Genomic DNA, 15032 nt, shown 5'->3' on the forward strand with positions numbered 1-15032 from the left:
GTCTACCTTGCCTCCCTGGGTAATCTTCTGCATAGCCACAAACTTAAATTCTTCATTTACGCTGATGACATCACAATAGTTATCCCTCTATCCAACTTCACACCAGAATTCCTCTCCTTCCTCTCAAATACGCTTAACCAGATAGAACTTTGGATGCAATCCTACAGATTGAAGCTAAACCCCGACAAAACAAAATTTTTCCTGGCTAGCCCCAAAGACAAAATCATAGACACCACAATTCAAGTAAAAGGATCGACCTTTCCCCTCGAACAAACATTAAAAATACTAGGAGTCACACTGGACAAACACCTAACCCTGGAGAAACACACCGACGCAACAGTCAGGAAATGCATATCGGTGCTCTGGAAATTACGCACCATAAAAAAATATTTCGACGACTCGTCATTCCGCCTCCTAGTGCAATCCTCCGTCCTCATCACACTGGACTATTGCAACATCATTTACCTGAGCTCCACGAAGAAAAACACCAGAAGACTCAGAATGATCCAAAACACCGCTGTTCGCCTAATATTCGGCTTGAAAAAATGGGACCATGTCACCCCTTTCTACCACAAACTTCACTGGCTACCACTTGAATCCAGAGTCCTATTTAAATTCGCCTGTTTCTGCTACAAAACAGTCTTCGGCCTAGCCCCACACTACATTAACCCACACTTCATCCTGAATCACAGAAACAAGAACTCCCGCAGAATCCAGTTATTTGCTTTCCCCTCCCTAAAACTCTGCCACTCCAATAAATTCTTCGACAAAACCCTCGCCTTCCAGGCTGCCAAGCTAAACCCATGGATAACCCAATTAATCCTAGAGGCTCCAAACTACCTCAGCTTTAGAAAACTACTCAAAACACACCTCTTCCAATGCCACGATACTTAAAGGTCCCCCCCCCCAAAGATCCCTCAATACCCCCCTACCCCCTCCCCCCGACCCACCCTACCCTTTTCCCCAATGTCTTCCTCTCCGCTGTCTGCATCCCTGCTTACACCAACACCCAACTCTATGCAATTCTGTTCAATCATTACTTAACTGTTCACAACTATGCTTAATTAATGTAACGATGCATGTTAATTATTACTTACTATACATAACAATGTTTAACTAATGTAACGATGCATGTAATTATACTCAATCAATGTAAATCCGCTCAACCAATTCATAACCGCATGTAATCCTTGTTTAACTAATGTGAACCGCCTAGAACTCACTGGGTATGGCGGTATACAAGAATAAAGTTATTATTATTATTATTATTTCTGACATCCGCTATTGCCCCTGAAATACCATTCCTTTTTGAAGAGATTGATTAAAATCTTATAAACCTATCCTCTCGTTTTGCCCTTTCCATGTTTACTTTCCTATTATTTTGTAGTTCTACCCTGTTCCTTTTGTATTTGTGAGTCCGTTATCGTCCATGTCATTTGTTTATATATATATATATATATATATATATATACGTATATATATATATATATATATATATATATATATATATATATATATGTTTCATTTTTAAATTACATCCCTTTTTATATACAACACTTCGAATCTGTGATAGGCGTTTAATCAAAATTTTTAATAAACTTGAAACTAACTAGAGCACACAAATTCCAGAACATGTAAATGTAAGGGGACATGGACCTAAGAGGCAGATGGGTTGATTAAGCTAGGATTATTTTTAATATAAGTACTTTTGTGTTTAAAATTTTATATGGGTCAATTCCAACTACTTCCTACTATTTATCAAGAACAGATATAGGAAAGCCTAGTAGAGCTGCACAAGTGTCTTAAATAGCCTGGGGTGGGCTAGTGAACCATTCTTACTACTTAAGTTAAGAGAGGCTGGTCGAGTAGTCAAGAAAGCAAATGGAAGAAAAATAGCTGACATGGTAAAATGGGGAGACAAGACTTTTTTTTTTAGATATATCAGTGATTGGAAGAAGTGCAAAAGTCGCATTGTGAGACTCGAAGGTGAAGGGAATAAATATGTAGAATCTGATAAAGAAATGGCTGAATTGTTTAACAAATATTTATGTTCTGTGATCATGACTGAAGTGTCGGGAGTGAGACCATAGAAGACAAACGTGAATAGGGATGGAGGAGTGGTAGACCCTGATCGATTTTCAGAGGGTTGTTGTTCATGAGGTGCTAGCAAAATTAAAGGTAGACAAAGTGATGGGTCCAGATAGTGTACATCCAAGGCTGCTTAAGGAACTTAGGGAAGTTCTGGTGGCTCTACTGACTGACCTTATCAATGCTTCTCTAGAGTCTGGAGTGGTACCAGAGGACTGGAGAAGGGTGGATGTGGTCCTTCTCCACAAAAGTAAGAAGAAGGGAATTACAGGCCGGTAAGTCTGACTTCAGTGGTAATCAAATTAATGAAAATGCTTTTAAAACAGAAAATTCTAAAGTTTCTAGAATCAGATGGAATACAGGACCAGAGGCAACGTAGATTCAATAGAGGTAGATCTTGTCAGACAAATCTAATCAATTTTTTTGACTGGGTGACCAGAGAATTTGATAGAGGGAGTGCACTAGCTGTGGTGTATTTAGATTTTAGCAAAGCTTTTGACAGTGTTCCACGCAGACGTCTAATAAATAAACTGAGTGCTTTCAGGATGGGCCCCAAAGTGATGGGCTGTGTCAGGAACTGGTTGAGTGGAAGATGACAGAGGGTAGTGATCAATGGAGATCTCTATGAGGAAAGGGATGTTACCAGTGATGTGTCTCAAGGTTCTGTTCTTGGGCCTGCTTTTTTTAAACATTTTTATAAGCAATATTGCTGAAGGTTTGTCATGTAAGATTCGCTTCTTTGCAGACAATACCAAAATCTCAAATAAAGTAGCCCCCCCTCCCCCAAATGCTGCAAAAAACATGATGAAAGACCTAGTGAAGCTTGAAGAATGGTCTGAACTTTGGCAGCTAAAATTTAATGCTAAGAAATGCAAGGTCATGCATTTGGGCTGCAAAAACCTAAAGGAACAGTACAGTTTAGGGTCGACAGAAGAGTGGGACTTGGGTGTAATTTGGTGTGATGATCTTAAGGTATACTTGAGCTGTATTATGAATGAATTATATTTCTGAGGGTCCTTCTTTGCACATCATTGTTATTATTTATCACTATTGAGTGCTTTGTGACCTTACTTTTTGAGATATTGTTGGTATATACAGATGCATTAGGCTTTTATGATAAATTGATAAACCTCTCTTGTATTCAGATCCATGGGGAATGTAGGCTGTGTTCCACTTTGAGAGCAAAAATTGTTAGAAATTGTATAATAACTGGAAGGGTAACTCTAGTCTGATGGTTAATGGGTATTGGAACAATTCCTGTGGAAATGCCAGGTTGCATCAGCTCACTGCTGAGCACAAAGGATTATTATGATGACGTAAGGATATGTAATCTCCTGTAATTGATCTAATTGCATCATGATGATCTGTTGTTATTTCTTTAAGTGATTATATCCTTCATGTATCTCACAAGGTTTTTTTTTCTGACTATTGTTGCTATTGAAAAGGTTTCAGTGAAATTTGTTGAAATAAACAAGAAATAGCTTAAAAAATGGGTACTTTGTATCCACCTAAACAGCCAAGCTTTGAACAGCATCTCTGAAATTAAGTTGTATTTGACAATCAGGTTTCTGTGGGGTTACGATAGGCATACTTCATTAAGTTAATTACTGAAAATGCATTCTTATGTATATACCACTGTGCAGCATTCAAAGTATGCACTCTAGCTCTTTATGGAAACCTTTTTTTTATTGCTTCTGTTACTTACACTGATATCTTCCAAGTCCAAGCTATTGAGAATTACATTGTTGCGTCTCCAGACGATGGGTGGCCTCAGGGTTCCTTGAATAGCACACGTTAAAACAGTACTTTGTCCTACGGTTGCAGCAGTGATGCTTAATTTCTGATCTTCTGGAAGACTCAGCTGAACAATTTCTGTGAGAGATGTTTTGTTGATAAAGTTAATTAGTAAGCAGTTATTGCAGACAAGTAATTTAAGGGTTCTAATTTGAATCACAGAGAAAAAAAAAGTTTCCGAAGAAATGGACCAAGTTAAAACAGTTTCAACAAAAAGGTCAATCTGGCATTTCATTTAAATTGATTGACAAGTATCAGCTAGGAAGTTGAGAGGCATTTCAATTAAAAATGAATTTCAGAGGGATAGTTATACTAAGCATGACATATTTTACCTGAAGCATGATAAATTATTGAAATGTCAAAGCAACATATTATTTCAGCTTCTGCATACTAATCTAAAATGCTTTGCTTACCTGTCAATAAACGTATAATCACGCTGAATGAAGACTAGAACAACTGTGCACCTAGGGAATAATTATATAAGAAGCTGCCATATAGCAGTGACAAATATATGCACTTATTGAATTTCCAGGCTACAGTTCAAATAAATATTCTAACCACCTCTGCTGAAGACTTTTTTTTTTTCTCTCATATTTGAAAGGAATCAAAGAAGCCTTGATTGTTTCAATTAGGAGGAACATGTTAAAATATTTTAGATCTAATTGTTACAGGTAAAAATTGATTCTTTGGGCCTTCACTCAATTGACAGTGCCAATTAATACAGCTTTACTGAATATGAAGTGCTATCACATAATTTATTAGAGCTATTCAGGCGGGCCAAACATCTATTTTTCATTGTTTAAAAATTGGAACTTTGGTGGATGTAGGAGGTTAAGCCATCATGGAAATGCCAGCAATGCACTTCATGGAGTACTGCGTCCATTATTGGTCGCCGTACCTTAAGAAGGATATGGCGTTACTCGAGAGGGTTCAGAGGAGAGCGACATGTCTGATAAAAGGTATGGAAAACCTTTCATACGCTGAGAGATTGGAGAAACTAGGACTCTTTTCCCTGGAGAAGAGGAGACTTAGAGGGGATATGATAGAGACTTACAAGATCATGGCATAGAGAGAGTAGAGAGGGACAGATTCTTCAAACTTTCAAAAAATATAAGAACAAGAGGGCATTCGGAAAAGTTAAAAGGGGACAGATTCAAAACGAATGCTAGGAGGTTCTTCTTTACCCAACGTGTGGTGGACACCTGGAATGCGCTTCCAGAGGGCGTAATAGGGCAGAGTACGGTACTGGGGTTCAAGAAAGGATTGGACAATTTCCTGCTGGAAAAGGGGATAGAGGGGTATAGATAGAGGATTACTGCATAGGTCCTGGACCTGTTGGGCCGCTGCGTGAGCAGACTGCTGGGCACGATGGACCTCAGGTCTGACCCAGCAGAGGCATTGCTTAGGTTCTTATGTCCCAGTTCTGAATAACTAGAGGTTAGTTGCCCATACACTTATGAAATATTAAATCCACTGCCTGAAAAGTTGTACCTTTTTTTTTGTTGTTGTTATATACTGTAGCTCACAGTGAGCCCCTAATGAACAATTGTCACATGAGAAAAGGTTTGCCACATAACTCGTTAAAGACTTTTTTTTTTTTTTAGAAATGTCATAGGCAGAGAGAAAGTATTCGCATGTTATCTGGTTAGCATGTTATGGCTATCACTTCATAATCAGTTAGCGCATAGTTAATGTGGGAGCAATTACAGTCCAATTCTATAAATGGAGCCCAATAACAGAGGCATCGAGGAATGCAGCGCTTCGTGCATGTCAGTCAGCAGTTAGGCAGAATCGCACCTAGCAGCATCTAAAGTCGAATTAGATGCCAGTAGGTGCCCTAACCTTAGGTACGCTGTATTTATGCCAGGGTTTTCTTGGCCTAAATACCAGTGCGTAAGTCCCAAACGGGTGCCTACACATCAAACACGCCCATGATATACCCCTAACAATGTCTACTTTCTAGTCAGCGCCTTGAATTAGATGCCTACCAGAAAACAGTAGGTGCCTACAAAGCTGGGCACCTACCATCCAATTAATTTTAATTTAAGCCAATTGTGAGGAGCTAATTGCTTGTTAGCAGCACTGATTAAGTTTTTAAATAATTAACGCTGGCTTTTACAAAGCTGCCGTAGAGGTTTCTACTAGAGAATGACACGGTGACAAAATGCATCACCGTTTCCGTCGCCGTGGATAACCGCGGGAAACCATCTTCATGTCATTCTTTAAGGAGAGAGGAAAGAATCAGAGTATAATTGGGCACAACCACTGACCCGCAAGCTTTGCTTTGAAGAATGCTGGTGTAGAAGGACTGAGGTTGAAATAGACACTAGAAAATGACATGGGATTATTTCCCGCGGTTTTCCGCGGGGACGGGAACGGTGATGAATTTTGTCACCGTGTCATTCTCTAGTTTCTACCACAGGCCTGCGAGGTAAATGCTCTAATGCTCATAGGATTCCAATGAGCTTCACAGCATTTATCTCACTGGTCCAAGGTATAAATCTCTACAACGGCTTTGTAAAAGGAGATCTAAGTTGGGCATCTAGGCCTATGTGCTCAACTTCAGGTGTCTTTTATAGAGTTTGAGCCTTGGGGCCTCCCATTTTAATTTCTTTGCAGGGTCTTGTGCGTTAATGGGAACATTAGCATAGGACTTGTAAATTAAGACAATACTGAAAAAAGGACAGTGAACATCTAGCATCCAGTGGATTACAGAGTCCAGGGCAGCTTAGTGTTACAGAGGAGAATTAAACTGCTCATTATAAATATTTGTTTGATTGGGTTACTAGGAAATCAGTTCAAGGATATGTATTGGACATGTTTTACTTTGATTTCAGAAAAGTTTTTCTGAATAAGATACTCATCAATAGACTGAACAGACTAAGGCAGTGGTTCTCAACCATGTCCTGGGGACCCCCCCCCCCCCCAGCCAGTCGGGTTTTCAAGATATCCCTAATGAATAATGCATGAGAGAGATTTGCATATAATGGAAGTAACAGGTATGCAAATCTCTCATGCATATTCATTAGGGATATCTTGAAAACCCGACTGGCTGGGGGGTCCCCAGGACAGGGTTGAGAACCACTGGACTAAGGGGAAAAATAGAATAGAAGTTTGCTTAGCAGGTTGTTAAGGCACTCTCTATGTAGCTAAGGGGTTCTGAGGGAATCAGAGGCTGAGAGAAGAGTTAATAGAAGCTGGAAGAGGTATTGGATGTGATACAAAGATAACTGCAGTCCAAAAGCTTAGCCAGTTAATTTATTTGTTTATTCAGTTTTCTATATCGTTCTCCCAGGAGAGCTCAGAACGGTTTACATAAATTTATTCAGGTACTCAAGCATTTTTCCCTGTCTGTCCCGGCGGGCTCACAATCTATCTACTGTACCTGGGGCAATGGAGGGGGGGGATTAAATGACTTGCCCATGGTCACAAGGAGCAGTGTGGGTTTGAACCCACAATCTCAGGGTGCCGAGGCTAGAGCTTTAACCACTGCACTCCACTCTGCAGGAAAAAAAAAAACAAAAAAAACCTAGCACTCAAGATTGTTAAGGCACTGTCTATGTAGTTCTTGCTCTCGTCCCCTCCCATGCAGTTCATTGGCAAGAAAATCTTAAAGAACGAAGCCAGCCAATAGGCTGAAGAGAAAACAAAGGCGCTGTCACTGTAGCTATTGCTCCTACATTCCCTTTCCCTGCAGCCCATTGGTGAGACATTCATAGAGAATTCAAAGAGCAGGGGGGTGATGTAGGGTTCTCAGAACAGAGAATCAGCTTGGAGGGAAGAAATACTAAGGGGTCAGGAAAATGAAGAGTGACTAAGATAAAGGGGATAGAACTCCTTCTCGTATGAGGAAAGACTAAAGAGGTTAGGGCTCTTCAGCTTGGAAAAGAGACAGCAGAGGGGAGATATGATTGAAGTCTACAAAAGCCTGAGTGGAGTAGAACGAGTACAAGTGGATCAATTTTTCACTCCATCAAAAATTACAAAAAGGAACATTCAATGAAGTTACAGGGAAATACTTTTAAAACCAATAGAAGGAAATATTTTGTCATTCAGAGAATAGTTAAGTTCTGGAATGCCTAGCAATTGCTACTCTCTGGGTTGTTGCCAGGTACTAGTGACCTGGATGGCCACTGTGAAGACGGGCTATTTGACACGATGGTCCATTGGTCTGACCCAGTAAGGATATTCTTATGCTCTTATGTAAATGGGAACTGGTGAGACTATTTTCATTTTCAAATTTAGGACTTTCCTCCCCACAATTGAGTGAGTCCAAGAATCACTGGGTGGGAATGTGCACCCCAATACCTACACAAGACAACTCAAAGAACAACCCCATCATAACCATTCACCCGCTTTCTTGAGCAAAGCTCGGACTTCCAGATACTATTTTATAAAGACACAGAGGTGCCTATGAGGGGATGCTGAAAAGTTCTTAGCCCAACCAGGAAGGGAATGATGTGGAGCTATGATTACAAATTATTCCACATATTGACCCCTAAGTTCAACACACTTGGCACATCATGTCTGATATTTCTGTAACCCTTCCAAAAAATGATCTGATGTCTGGTCACTGAAATACTGCTCCGCTGCTGCAATCGCCTCCAAATCGCTCAAAAATTGTCATCCTTTCAAACTCTTTTTAAGGTTTGTAAACAGAAAATAGTCAGATGGAACAAGATCTGGTAAGTAGGGTGGATGGTCTATGCACTGAAACCCCAACTGTGTCAAAACATTCATCGTTTTGCCAGCCTTGTGAGCAGATGCATTGTCTTACAAAAAGAGAAGTATTTCCCACAGCTTCCTTCTCCTTTTTTCTTTCAATGCCTCCTTTAATTGGCACAAATCACCCTCTGTTTCAGAGTATTCTATATAATTTCTTTGAAGATAACGTGAACCCTCAGTGTGGGAAGGTAAGCAAACGAGGCAGGCAAATGAGCCTAAACCTCAGCACTTAACCCTTTCAGGACCAAGGGACATATTTGTCCCATAACTTTAAAATCCTATAAATTTTGATTGGGATAGTCTACAGTTCTAAATTTGATATGTACGGATTCCATATGATACTGCCTTTATGTAAACAAACTGGTTCCGACATTCATTCATTAGCGTCGTTGCCAGATTGACGAGAAGATTCACTTGCCACACTGTCCATAAGCCAGAAGTGTGATTTTTTTTAAAAAAAATAATGATATTTCTCAAAAAAAAAATCAATTTTTTGGCATCTGCAAGCCCTTTTTACCATAAAAATGTCGTCAAAACCACAAAAATTGGCCTACGATCCTTATGGTCCTGAAAGGGTTAACTCAGCCAGCTTTTCCAGCGTGAGCAAAGCTCACAATTTAGCCGCACAACATCATAGGGTACACTGTGTGTGCTCTTGTGATAGTTTTAACCTAAAAGTGCACATATCTAAAAATGTGTATGTCAGCAAAGTAAGACACTCCCGCTTGATATTTGCCTCCCCACATTAGATTTTTAAAGTTAATACTAGCAAATTACTTAGCTTTATGTCCATGTTTCGTCGGGACTTGATATTTCAAAAAAATCAGGAGCCGACACTTTGAAGATTGCCCCCGGAGTGAAGGTTCAACCAGCCTTGGTTTCAGGGACAAAAGCCCCTTCTTCAGGAACCCGTAATTTAGGCTGGAAAAAAAATAAAACAATTTCTAGAATTTCTAGGGAGAGCACACACAGTGTACCCTATGATGGTGTACGGCTAAATTGTCAGCTTTGCTCGCACTAGAAAAGACGGTTTAGTTAAGCGCTGAGGTTTAGATCTATTTGCCTGACTCGTTTGCTTACCTTCCCGCTCTGAGAGTTCACTTTATCTTCAAAGAAATGACATATTTGTTTATATTAAATTTCACAGAATACTCTGATACAGACGGCGATTTAGTGTTTTGTCAGCGTTGTAGTTGCACTCCCTGCTTGGTTTTATAGGCTAATGCTGCTCTTTTTCATTTGTTTGTCCAAGTACCGTTAGCAGCTTTAGGGATTTTTTTTTAGTATCCTCTAATTGGCACAGCAAGTTACAGTAGTATTCTGTATTAACTGTTTGGCCCCTTGGAAGATGGTCATTACAATACCTTCCTGATCCCAAAACACTGTGACCATGACCTTTCCTGCTGACTTTTAGGTCTTGAATTTCCTTGGCCTTGGAGAACCTGAGTGCATTGAATGTTGTTTAGTATCAGGATCAGAGTGGTGAAACCATGTTTCATCAGGAGTAACTAGTCATTCCAAAAGGTTGGCACTAGCTTGTTGAAAATGCTGCAAAATCAACTTGGAAGTGTCCACTCGACATTTCTCATCAGTATTCAAACATTTGGACACCCACTTGGCTGACAGCTTCTGCGTTCCCAGCTGTTCGTGGATTATACATCCACTATGTTCCCTGGATATTTGTAATGTCTCAGCAATTGTTTTAGCCGATATTTGCCAATCTGCCAAAATCAGGCCATGGACATGATTAATTTCAGGAAATGACACCGTTTGAGGCCTCCCAGACCTTGCTGCATCTTCAGTCTCAAAATCTTCACACTGAAAGCTTGCACACACCACTTCTTCACTGTGGAGTATGATGGGCATTTGTCACTCAATGTTTGCATAATACATTCATGGATTTCCTTTGGAGTTTTCTTCTGCAGGAATAGGAACTTCATGACAGTTAAGAGTTTCATACTTGAAAATTCCACATTTTTCGTTGACATGGTTTAAGCAATGATCTGAAACAATGTCAAGACATACCATTACAATTCTGCAAACTGGCAATTTGCAAAATAAAATCACACTCTCTTCTGCTAAAGTGGCAAAATAATGCTCAGAATTTAGGAAGCTGCTGGACTGAGAACTTCAGCACCCCCTTGTATTCAAGCCAGGTGCCCTATAATACAACTACCCTCATACAGACAAATCTGAAAGAGCAGTAAGGCAAAGGGTAATGGGATTTGATGTGCTGGATTTCTGTGATGTAATCAAAACAGTTTACATTTATTATATGCAGTTACAAAATAAGAACCAGATACTGATTATACATGAAGCAGAAAACTTGCACATTTAATCTGGCCTTTGTCCAATACCTGTATAAAGAGTGACCTACCCGGCAGCACTATCCTTCAGTGTAACTTCAGGGCTTTTGGGGATCAGATCAGGAAGGAGTCTTTTGTGGGATATTGACTCAGGGAGTGGTCTTGAGGTTAAATATGGGGGGAGGGGGATCATGTGACAGGGCTGTATCAAGGATGTAGTTGGATATGGAGGTGTGATCCTGGAGGACAGAACAGATCAGGGAAGGAATTGGATGGGGGAGGGGGGAATAGGAGGCTATGGCTACACAACCAGACTGCCAGTAATTTTAGGAGAGAGAGTAAATATAGTATGTGCATACATTTCCCTATGCTGACTTTGGCAGATTTTCAAAACTGGAGTCTACACGTAATTCTGTTTTGAAAATTACTCCTGAAAATTTTAAGGGCTTACATTTATACCTGCTCTTAATAAATGTTTCTGGATTGATTTCCATGCATTTGACTGGATTTTCTAAAGTCTATTCATAAATGCAAACTCCTCCTCAACAGTCCTTCCAGAAATGCCTATGTTCAGTCTGGCTATACAGACGTTATGTATGCAGTTACTTTAATAAAGCCTATTTCTGTGTGTAAATACTGCTTTAACATAGTTAACTCCACCTATGTGCACGTCGGGTTAAGCTCATGCTTCGGTTATCCGCAACCTACCACCATGGTCCTGTTTTTTACATTAAAGTCAATGGACATAAACTCCAGATAATTGCAATTCTGATAAGGACACAATCTGCTTATGCGTACTGATGTTATAGTTCCCACCTCTATGCATTCACATTACGTTCACTCCTGTTAAAAGCAATCATGTTCTCATGTTGATGAGCCACGTGTTTCAGATCAGCAGTCTAGGCCTAGCCAGGTATTCAAATTTTCAAAACTGCACCATGGCATCTCGTGGAGAAAAACCTTTGTCTTTGGCTGGACAAAAGCCATTGCCTTTGGCTGAACGCGTCGATGTCTTAAAGAGACTTGACCAACGGGAGAGTCGGGTCTCTATTGCAAAACATTACAGCATTCATCTTAGCCAGATTTTTCGGATTCACAAAAAAAAAGCAAGTCATATTGAAAGACTGGCAAAACAACAACAATCCTACCAGGAAATGGAAAAGAATTGGGAAAGCTGGAGACGTTGAACAGGAGTTGCTGCGATGGTTTGCTGAAGCTAGAAGTCATAAACTGCCAATCAGTGGGCCTCTGCTGATGGAAAAAGCAGCACAGCTATCTGAAGAACTGGGTGTAGAAGACTTCAAAGCAACAAACGGATGGTTCGAGAGGTGGAAAGTTTGTAACGGCATAAAATTTAAGAAGCAACATGGCGAAAAACAAGACGTGGATGAGTTTGGTGCAGAAAGATGGGTCATGGAAGTGTTGCCATCAGTCATTGGTGGATATAATAATAATTTTAATAATAATAATTTTATTCTTATATACCGCCAAAGCCATGGAAGTTCGAGGCGGTTTACAGCAAGAAGCGCTGGGCAATCAGCAAAGAGGTTACAATCAAAGTCAACAATACCATGCAACATTTTCAACGATGATGAGACGGGCCTGTACTGGCATGCCATCCCTGATGGAACACTGGCTTTCAAATGCAGCAAAACTATTGGCTTCAAGGTGCCAAAGGAATGATTGACATTGCTGCTCAGTTGCAATATGGACAGTAGTGAAAAGCTTGAGCCTCTGGTGATTGGGAAGAATCAAAATCCTCAGTGTTTCAAAAACATTAAATGCCTGCCTATTGAATATGAAAGCAACAAAAACGCATGAATGACGGTGACACTGTGGATTTTGTTTGGTTGCAGAAGCTTGACAATCTGATGAGAAAGCTTAGGAGATGCATTGTAATGCTGTGTGATAACTGTGCAGCACACAGCAATGACGTATGACTAACCAACATCAAACTTGTGTTTCTGCCACCAAAAACGACCTCTTTGATCTAACCGATGGATCAGGGGATAATCACCAACTTCAAACATCATTACAGGTCACTCGTCCTAAGATATATGATGGCACAGATTGATGCAAGCATGGAATCCAGCCTCTGAGCTGCTGAGCTTGCGAGAAAAATGAGGGTGCTCGATTCTCTTCACATGGTATGGGAGGCGTGGAGTCTCATCATCAACGATTTCAAATTGCTATCGACGGGCGAGCTTCATTCATGCATCTGATGAGACAACTGAAGCTGACACTTTGTCCATTGAACTCCCAGTTGAACTCTCACCACAAGAGCTGTATGTCGCCTTTGACAACAATGTGCACACATCATCTGACAGCACTAATTCCGATATTTGTATAGTCATAAAGAACACTACAGACAAACAAGTCTGATGATGATGGGGATACTGCTGTGGTCATCACGACTAATGAAACACTTGTAGAGATTGTTTCCTTCTCAGACACGCTGAAGTCCCTACATACGCTGCATTGTTATCTGGAGATAAATGGATGTCACGGCTATGGCCAGTTTTACCTCATCTGCAGTCAGATACACAGCCTGAATCATGCAATCTGTGTGCAGAAAACAATGACTGATTATTTCAGTAGAATGTTGGTTTAAAAAAAGGTTTACTGTGTACGGAACATTGCTGATTCTAAAACTGAACTGTGTAGAATTGTTGTACGTGTGTTTTTTTTTTTTGCTGAATAAAAGTTTTATTGCATTTGACTACAGCGTATTGTGATTTTTCATGACTAAAAAGTGGTACTCCAATTAAGCGCACATTCCATTTAAGCGCACGTGGCAGTCCGGTCTGGAGGCCTTGCACTTAAGCGGAGTCAACTGTAAAATGTTTTTACCAGCAGTAACATACATAAAAGGCATCAAATCATTTTAATGTCATTTCATTTTTTTATTCTGCCTTTACTAAGAACAGTTCCAAACAGATTATATAATAATAAATATTTACAATAAAATACATTACAACATTCAAAATAATTGTATATGGTTAGCATCAGTCAACCAGTAAATAAGCACCCTGTCCTCTCAATTTAATCGTCTCTCAAAAATTGTTGAAATAACTTAGGGGCCTTTTGACTAACATGTGCTAAGGTTTTCCACTTTCTGCATAGTAGTAGCCTAAGTTACCTAAGCCAAATAGATAAGTTAAAGAGTGATAAACTGCCTGAACCGTATGGTATACATCCCAGGGTACTGAAAGAACTCAAACATGAAATTGATGATCTGCTGTTAATGATCTGTAACCTGTTGTTAAAATTGTCTGTAGTACCTGAAGATTGCTGAAGATGCTATGATGATTTTTAAAAAGGGTTCCAGGGGAGACTCAGGAAATTACAGACTAGTAAGTCTGACCTCGGTGCTGGGCCAAATAGTGGAAACAATTATAAAAATAAAATAAAATTGTGGAACTTGTAGACAAACATGATTTAATGACACAGAGTCAGCATGGGCCCAGCTGAGAGAGGTCTTGTCTCAACAATTTGCTTAACATGTGGATAAAGGTGAGCTGGTGAATGTAGTATATCTAGATTTTCAGAAAGAGGCTCCTGAGAAAATTAAAGAGTCATGGGATAGGAGGCAATGTTTAATTGTGGATTAAGAACTGGTTATCAAACAGAAAACAGAGGGTAGGGTTGAATGGCCATTTTTCTCAGTGGAGAAAGGTAAATAACGGTGTGCCACAGGGATCTGTGATGGGACGGTGCTATTTAACTTATTTATAAATGAACTAGAAATTGGAACTACGAGTGAGGTGATTAAATTTGCAGATGACACTAAACTGTTTAAAGTTGTAAAAACTCGTGCGTACTGTGAAAAACTGCAAGAAGACCAAATGGCAGATGAAGTTTAATGTGGACATATGCAAAGTGATGCACATGGGAAGAATAATCCAAATCATAGTTATCGGATGCTGGGAACAACTCCGGGGGTCAGCACTCAAGAAAAGTATCTGGGTGTCATCGTAGACAATACTCTGAAGCCTTCTACCCAATGTGCGGCGGCGGCCAAGAAGGTAAACAGGATGCTAGGAATTATTAGAAAAGGGATGGTTAACAAGACTAAGAATGTTATAATGCCTCTGTATTGCTCAATGGTGTGACCTCACT

The 15032-nt window shown here is 40.0% G+C and overlaps 1 protein-coding gene across 4 annotated transcripts in view; it reads right to left on the reverse strand.

The window, feature by feature from the left end:
- Positions 1-15032, reverse strand: part of FSTL5 (follistatin like 5) — an 865201-nt gene that overhangs the window by 223699 nt on the left and 626470 nt on the right. For all 4 annotated transcript variants that reach the window (XM_033941548.1, XM_033941557.1, XM_033941565.1 and 1 more), the window contains one exon: positions 3794-3960. In XM_033941548.1, coding sequence (XP_033797439.1) covers positions 3794-3960 — 167 coding nt within the window. The remainder of the gene's footprint in view (positions 1-3793; positions 3961-15032) is intronic.

The sequence above is a fragment of the Geotrypetes seraphini genome, chromosome 1 (genome assembly GCF_902459505.1).
Source record: "Geotrypetes seraphini chromosome 1, aGeoSer1.1, whole genome shotgun sequence".
NCBI lineage: Eukaryota > Metazoa > Chordata > Amphibia > Gymnophiona > Dermophiidae > Geotrypetes > Geotrypetes seraphini.